This window comes from Meleagris gallopavo, chromosome 7 (genome assembly GCF_000146605.3).
Source record: "Meleagris gallopavo isolate NT-WF06-2002-E0010 breed Aviagen turkey brand Nicholas breeding stock chromosome 7, Turkey_5.1, whole genome shotgun sequence".
NCBI classification, from domain to species: Eukaryota; Metazoa; Chordata; class Aves; order Galliformes; family Phasianidae; genus Meleagris; species Meleagris gallopavo.
The window spans coordinates 10,794,354-10,802,127 of record NC_015017.2 but is presented as its reverse complement, the minus strand read 5'-3'; the positions used below and the strand labels follow the sequence as shown (position 1 = coordinate 10,802,127).

The window sequence follows — 7,774 nt, the reverse complement described above, 5'->3', positions numbered from 1 at the left end:
GCCCGGGGCGGCCTTATGAGCAGCGCCCGGCGTGCGGAGCCGCGAGACGCCAGGTTCGTGCGAGGCCGTGGGGTGCCCAGGTGGTACCGGCGGTGCGGGGCTCAACACGCGGTTGCGTGCGGTCGCTGCCTGTGACACTGTGGTGAAAAAGCGCGGAGCCGCACGGGCGTTTCGGAGTGGGGAAGGGTGAGCCGAACTTTGTGTGTTTCGTTTGCAGGCAGTTGCTGTATATGCATCAACCTCAGCTTTTTGATGAGCAGGCATGGTAAGAATTACAGCACTTCTTACATATTTCTGTGCTTTCTGAAATGTTTGCGTCTTGGAAAGCGAATGGCTGCTCTGCTTCTCAGATGATGTGTTGTGCTCTGAGCTGTGTAGAATTTGCAGTGATAAGTGCAGGTTTCCATTTCAGACTTCCGAAAGATAAGGTGAAAAAGAAAACGGGTCAACTTACCATTGTATCAGTTTGAAATGCAGTCAGTCTCTCAGTTCTAAGACAGCCGATTTCAAACCTTGTTTGGCTAATACTCAGTAACCCAGTTTGCTTCTTTTCCTACCAAAGCTTTGTTGGATGTGCAGGCACGGGGCCCTCTGAGTGTACGCTCCACTGTATGCTTAGAGACTTCTGAGTTCAGCAAGCTACAGCTAGAGACAGGAGTGTGTGTCTTAAACTGTGTGTACTCTGCAGCATCTTCATGGCCATTACAGATGCTTCTCCTGCGCAACAAAATCTTTTTAAAAAGTTACAGCAGACTCTATAATAAAAGCTAGTTACGTGGGTTGCAAAAAAAGTCAGAGCTGTTTTTTGATGAGTTTATTAAGCAATTATGCAAATTATGGCAGATATAATTTGTCCTGAACAAAAAAAAAAAAAAAGATTTTTCTGAAATCAGTTTGTCTCATTAGCCTGGCAATTGGAAGAAAATTGGAAAATCTATCAAAAGAAATCTTTTTTTTTTTCTTCCTATTTGACAGTAGATGAAAGTACTGATGCTACAGCTACAAGTGAGCTTGCATTTATATTAGAGGTATTGATGACGAATATAATGTCACTGAATAAACGGCTTATGTGGTGCCACTAACTAAATCTCTTGATTTGTAGGAAGCAGTAAAAAAAATACGTTAAAGTGATTTTTCTTTGACCTTTGTTAGCACGTCTGGTATAGGTACTGATGGTGCCCTGGTGATGGTTGGTTAAAGAGGGAGATTTATAAAGTTAATAGAAGATGATGCAGTGGCCACCGGCAACTCAGTTTGGTGAAATACCACTGCATCATACATCACGAAAATTCATGTGTGAAAGCTTTAAAAATGGTGACATCATGCAAGTCGTCATCAAAGCAGTGAATTTCATAGAGTCCAATCGTTCTCAATTCTGGGAGTTCCTTAAAAGCATGGATGCTGATTTATAGGGACATCATTTACTTTTCTGAAGGAAGGTGGCTAAGTCGGGGTAAAATGCTAAAAAGACTTTATGATTTGAAATCAAGTTCTTTATTCAATCAAAAGGAAAATTTGTGTCAGAATATGAAGATGAAAAATGGTTCACATGTTTAGCATTTTTGGTGGATTTGACTACTCATTTAAATGAGCAAGGTGAAAATCAACTTACCTGTGCTGTTTCAAACCAGAACAGCACTTGAAATTTAAACTTAAATTATGCTTGAGAAAAACAGGGTCAAATATCCCATTGGTTTTATGTTTTTGTTGCTCTCTGTTTTTTTTTTTAATAATAAAAATGTATTTATAAAAAGGTTTTCTTACTTATATACCTTAATTATATTACATATTTTATATGCAGCCCAAGACAATTTCTGTTTGCCAGTGTGGCCCAGGCATGCCAGAAGGTTGGAGACCCATGCCTTAGTGGCTGGGTAGGTGGCATTTAAAATTTTGTGAAGATTGTTTATAAATTTTCAAGAGAAATGTGAAGTTTTGTAGAGTTACTTGTTTGTGGGGGCACATTATGTGTAGTGCCATTCAGAGTTAGCCTGATCACTCAGAAGGCTCTAGTCTAATAACACTTATCACTTCTTCCTCTGGTTGTAAACCAGTAGGGTATATGCACCTCCCAAAGTAGGTATTACCTTGATTCTTCAAATTTGCAGTGAAATGGCAGTCTAAGTCTAATTCACAGATGAACAATTTGTCTCTGAAGTGCAGCAGTACAAATTGGAGCTTCTACATTGTTATGGCAAACTTGGTTTGGCCTGGAAGTAACTGAAAGCAATGCATTGTGATAATTTCAGTGGAAATGTAGAAGGTTTGTGACAGTAGCTTGCCTATGGCCAAATACTGACACAGGGGTTATGTGTAATGGGAACTTGTTCCTGTTCTTGATAGGAGCAGGAAATAAATCTGATATACAGCTCTTAGCATTTCATTGCTGGCTTAATTATGTTTTGTGACTCTTTCCCAGGCTGTCACACTGCACACTGATGTAGGAGACATTAAAATTGAACTGTTCTGTGAGCGAACGCCAAAAACATGTGAAGTAAGTTGAATAACAGGAGTGGGATTGTGTAGTATTGAAGCAAAGCAGTAATGGTGAAGACTATAGAATGGGAGAAGTGACTGTCCCAGCTAACATTTTCAAATAGTGGCATATTCCATTTTAAGTTGACATGGAACTTGTTGGAGAGTGTATTCTTGTGTGCTGTATCATAGAGCCTAAAGCTCTGCTGCCTGCTTCTCACCAGATAGTATTTACTTGAGAGTTTTTCTCTCTAGTTTCTCGTGCATTTCAAAGTGTCCTTTGCCCTTAAGATGAAACATGGGACATGGTCTGGGATTCCCACGTTTGCCTTGGTTTGCTCACAGTCAAACAGATGGAACTTCTTAAAAAGAATTAAGAATCACTCCAAGTTTGTCAGAGACCCCAAGTTTTCTCTTCTGAAGTAAAATTAAGCTTGCACTGAAATTGGTTACTTTTTTAATGAAACAAAAATATGAGGCTTGAAGTTATTTAGTACAAAATTTTGACGCGTTTACAAAATAAAAATGTGAATGCAAGTGGTACTTATGGACATGCCTCAGTCCTCTTATTTGTTCAAGTGAGACTTTATTCTTTATACTTTATTCTTTGGGAAATGAAGGAAACAGGAGCTCTAAAGACAAACTGCAGTTTCTTAAAAAGTCTTTTTCTTGCAAAAAAAAGTCTTGTGATTTTACAGCTGTTTCTCTTTTGGTGATAGATCATAAAATGATAAAATCTTTACCATTGGAAGGGACCCTTAGAGGTCATCTAGTCCAATGCCCCTGCAATAAACAGGTAAACCTATTCTTGATAGGGTGCTTGGAGACACATCAAGCCTGACATTGAATGTCTCCAAAGATGAAGCATCCATCACCTCTCTGGGGAACCTGTACCACTGCCTCACTGCCCTTATTGTAAAAAGCGTTTTCCTTAAATCTACTCTAAATCTCCCCTCTTTTACTTTGAAACCATTTCCCCTTATTCTTTTACCACAGATACTGCTAAGGAGTATGTCTCCTTCCTTCTTATAACCCCCCTTTTAGGTACTGAAAGGCTGCTCTCAGGTCTCCCCAGAGCTTTCTCCAGGTAAGAACAGGCTGAGAGAGCTGCAGCTGTTCTATAGGGCAAGTGTTCAATCAGTTGGATTATTTTTGTGGGCCTCCTCTGGATGTGCTCTAACACATCCGGAGGTCTATGCCTCTCCTGTACTGAAATCTCCACACCTGAATGCAGTATTCCAGGTGATGCCCCACAGGTACAGAGTAGAGGGGCAAGATCACCTTCCTTGATGAGCTGACCATACTTCTATTGCTGCAGTCCAGTTGGCTTTCTGGGCTGTTAGGGCACGTTGCTGTCTCATGTCCAGCTTGCCATCCACCAATACTCCCAAGTCCATTTTGGCTGGGCTGGGCTCTGTCCTTTCATCCCCCACCTTGTGCTGATAAGCAGGGGTTGCCACAACCCAGGTGCAAGACCTTGCATTTGGATTTATTTTACTTCATGATGTTCACCTGTGCCCACTGCAGGGGAGTTGGAACAAGATGATCTTTAACCATTCCAACCCAAGCTACTCTATGACTTGTGAATCCCCCATCAGACGTGTTTCTGACCTCATCATATCTGTTGATGTTATGTGCAAATGGCTTCACTGTTGCCTGTTTAATTTTCATATAACCTATAAATGTTTTTTATTGTGTTTGGTACAGTTTATAGCTGTGGCAAAAACCTAAAGAGGGATGAGGCCCAAGTGCTGTTTATGCTTTTTAATTGCCAACAATGGTCTGGGACTGGGTAAATGCTATGGTCACAATGCCAAGCAGAGGCAGAAGTGTTTTTTCTGGTCTTGCCATTTTAGTAAGGGGGAATGTTATTTCTGTCTATTTTATTGATTTGGTTTGTTTCATATCCTTAGAATTTCCTGGCTCTTTGTGCTAGTAACTACTACAACGGCTGTGTGTTTCACCGGAATATAAAGGGCTTCATGGTTCAGACAGGAGATCCATTAGGTAAATTCTTTTGTCACGGTCTCTCTGTAGAAAAATATACAGAAATATCAAAGTAAAACATAAATAAAATATCAAGAAATACAAAGAAATTGTAAGCATCAGTAATAATTATAAAAACAAAATGTAAATAAAGTTGATTTAAAATATCTTCTATTGCTAATAGAGGTTTTAATGTTTTGAGCTTACAGAGAAGCTGCCATTATCTGGTTCTAAATGATCTATTGCAGTAGTAGAGCATTCTGTAAATTTTAATTTTCCTGCTCTTTCCATTGAATATGATGGCTCTACTGACTTACAGTTGAACAGTGACAGTTGCTGCTATGGTTTCTCTGTTTTCTGCCTGGAAAGCTATATTGCCTCTAAAGCAACTGGGAAATGTTCTAGGCAGCATCAGCTGTTTGGGAGAATGTCTAATTCAAATATGTGTCTGTTTGTACTCATACTGAGTTTAATTTGAGGATATATCGGGGTTTTTTTAGTTTGTTTTGCTCCTGGAAATGCAATTACACAGAATTATGGCTCTACTTGGTATTAAGACACAAGAACCTGGTTCCTGGCTCAAGCACATTAGGGTGTATCTGGGGTCTTTATTGTAAAATTTTATAATTTATATTATTGCTGCATTTTCCAATCTGAAAATCCAGTAATGTATTGTGATATTTCTTTGTCAGGCACTGGGAAAGGAGGAACCAGCATCTGGGGCAAGAAGTTTGAAGATGAATTCAGTGAATACCTAAAGGTATTTTTGTGCTCTCAACGTGCTGTTGTGTTTTCAGATTAATTTTCTTTACAGGTTGGTGTATGCTTAGTGTTGTGCTGGATTAAATACTCATTTTGTAATTGCAAAATGAAGTATAATCAAGGAAGAGTTAGAAGGCTTGTTATTAAAACAGAAAAGGCATCTTATTACTTGGCAAGTTAGTTTTGAGGGTTCTCATCAGGGAAAACAGAAGTAGAAACAATTTGTAACATAGTATTTTTAATGCATCAGAGGCAGAAAAGTGTTTTTTAATTGCAGAAGTAGATTTGAGGAGCTAATGAGTTGTGATACCATAATTACATTACCATGTTGTTGGTTGAAACCAACTAGATAAGTTTTTAATAATGATGTTGCTGAGGAAGAGTACCACTTGGACCACTGTGGCCCCCCATCCCTGGAGGTGTTCAAGGCCAGGTTGGATGGGCCATGAGCAGCCTGATCTGATGGGTGGCAGCCAGCCTGCGGCACAGTGTTGGTACTGGGTGAGCTTTTAAGTTCCATTCCAAGCCATTCTGTGATTTGGTGGTCATGTCACTGAACACATTGTACATGTTGCAATTCTACTTTCATGGGTGATTGGTTGAGTTTTTTTTTTTTTTCTGTCTTTCAGCATAGTGTCCGTGGGGTGGTTTCAATGGCAAACAATGGTCCAAATACCAATGGGTCGCAGTTCTTCATCACTTATGGCAAGCAGCCACACCTGGATATGAAGTATACTGTTTTTGGGAAGTGAGTGACCCTACTGTATGCCTTCTTGTCATAGTGTTTAATGTACATATATATGTAGAAGTACATGCAATGCAAATTTAGATGCTTCAGATCTGAAGTTCTTTAAAATATTGGATGTGTATATTTGAAGGTGCGCTTTCCACTGTCACCAGGATTAGTCATTGCAAAATGCTGCTCCATTTGTTGAGGGGTAGGGAAATGAATAGAGCTGAGTTAGTGGTGTTTTTTTTTTGTTTTTTTTTAAAGCTCGATGTTGCTGCTTGCTATCTTGTACCATGCCCAAATTGGTGCAGCCTGATCTATACAAACTCCAAAACAACTAGGCACACTGATTAGGGTTTGCTGAGAAGCAAGGATGTGCTGTGGAACTGGAAATGTGAATGGTCACGCTTCTGTGTAGGTGGAACTGGCAGTTTATCAGATGAGATTGTTTAAGATGCACTGTTAGTCCAAAATATTCTCATGTTAATAGAAGCTGCTAGTAATATGCCATCCTTAAAGCACACGTTTAATTTTTGAGTCTTTCAAATACTGCCTTTTTTATCTCAAAATCATGGTAATATTTTTTCTTTTGCTTGTTGTTAAGTCTGTGAATCTTACTGAGAAAAAGTGGGTTTTTTTTCGGGGACTTAGATATTCAAAGGAAATGAGTGAAAATTGAAAATGCTGTTCCCTTCCACTTGCATTGTTCATAGGCATCTGGGCATAGGTGTTTCTTTCATTGTTGAGTTTGTTTGAGGTGTGATCAAAACTTGGGTTTTTTTTGACACCTTTGTTAAAAATGAGTAGACACTGACAGCAACTTTGCTGGCCTATCTGTGCAGTGATGAATGTGGCAATGAACGCCACTGTGCCATTAGATTTACGTAGTTATGGATGGTTCTTACCAATTTTGTCTTTGAGTGAGAAGGTAGTGATTATAATCATGGGTTTGGAAATTGATTTTCCAGCCATGGATTTCAGTAATGCACAGAGAAGTTCGATGTGGCCAGTACCTTGCTGCTGCTATGGTTAGTCATATGCAGTGTTTGGTTGCCTTATTTGTATCATTTACTTGCAGAGTCCTTGCACTCCTCCACTTGGGAGGAGATTCCGAGCAGTTCTGCTTTTCTTCCAGAGTGATTGATGGCTTGGAGACCTTGGATGAGCTGGAGAAGCTGCCTGTGAATGAGAAAACGTACCGACCTCTGAATGACGTTCGCATCAAAGATATCACCATTCATGCCAACCCTTTTGCTCTGTAGCCACCAACAGTCGTGACACGTTCTTTAGAAGCTAGTCAGACCGACTGCTGGATGGGTTGTTTGGTGTGCCGTCAGACGGGGTTACGGGAGCAGGGCTGTATCTCGGTGTGCTGAACGTGGGACTCTGGGAGCTGTGATGTTGTTTACGAATTGTCACTGGGGAGCCTTGGGTTCCTCGAGCCTGTGTTTCCAGGTTGTGTGTTGACTGTTATTCACTTGATTTTGACTTCCAACCATTGCTTTTTATACTTGTAAAATAAGACTTTCAAACACATATATACATTTTTTTTTTTGCAAACCTCTCTTTTCTGTCATCTTTCATAGCAGTACAATGTTGAAGCAACGGCCTTTGAAGACTGCCAGCTTTCTGAAACCTTCCAGTGTCAACTAACGTGCCTTACTTTATCATTTTTGCAGAAAGTGTAGTACCCTGTCTAATTTTTCCCCCTCGGTGAAAGCAGCGTACCAGACAGAGAAAACTCCTCTCTGCCAGTGGGCTGAAGACAACGTTTTTGTTTCTCTTAACACAACGGGTTCCCGCAGCGGGGCGGGGGTGGGC

At 40.2% G+C, this 7,774-nt stretch overlaps 1 protein-coding gene and 1 long non-coding RNA gene across 5 annotated transcripts in view; one reads left to right on the top strand and one right to left on the bottom strand.

Annotated features, from left to right (window-relative positions):
* Positions 1-7,507, top strand: part of PPIL3 (peptidylprolyl isomerase like 3) — an 11,392-nt gene extending 3,885 nt beyond the window's left edge. Inside the window, exons 1-8 of one of the 4 annotated variants that reach the window (XM_010713426.2) lie at positions 7-53; positions 218-265; positions 1,802-1,874; positions 2,420-2,494; positions 4,389-4,482; positions 5,154-5,221; positions 5,853-5,971; positions 7,089-7,507. In XM_010713426.2, coding sequence (XP_010711728.1) covers positions 16-53; positions 218-265; positions 1,802-1,874; positions 2,420-2,494; positions 4,389-4,482; positions 5,154-5,221; positions 5,853-5,971; positions 7,089-7,215 — 642 coding nt within the window. In that variant the 5' untranslated portion in view covers positions 7-15 and the 3' untranslated portion in view covers positions 7,216-7,507. Of the gene's footprint in view, positions 54-217; positions 266-1,801; positions 1,875-2,419; positions 2,495-4,388; positions 4,483-5,153; positions 5,222-5,852; positions 5,972-7,031 lie in introns of all 4 variants that reach the window. The other 3 variants (XM_019617001.1, XM_031554159.1, XM_019617002.2) reach the window with 3 other exon arrangements.
* On the bottom strand, positions 4,389-7,074 carry LOC109368494. Its single transcript, XR_002116577.2, has 2 exons — positions 6,967-7,074; positions 4,389-4,506 (listed from the first exon to the last, which is right to left on the bottom strand). It is a non-coding gene; the product is annotated as an uncharacterized LOC109368494 (long non-coding RNA).
* Positions 7,508-7,774: the final 267 nt, after the last annotated feature.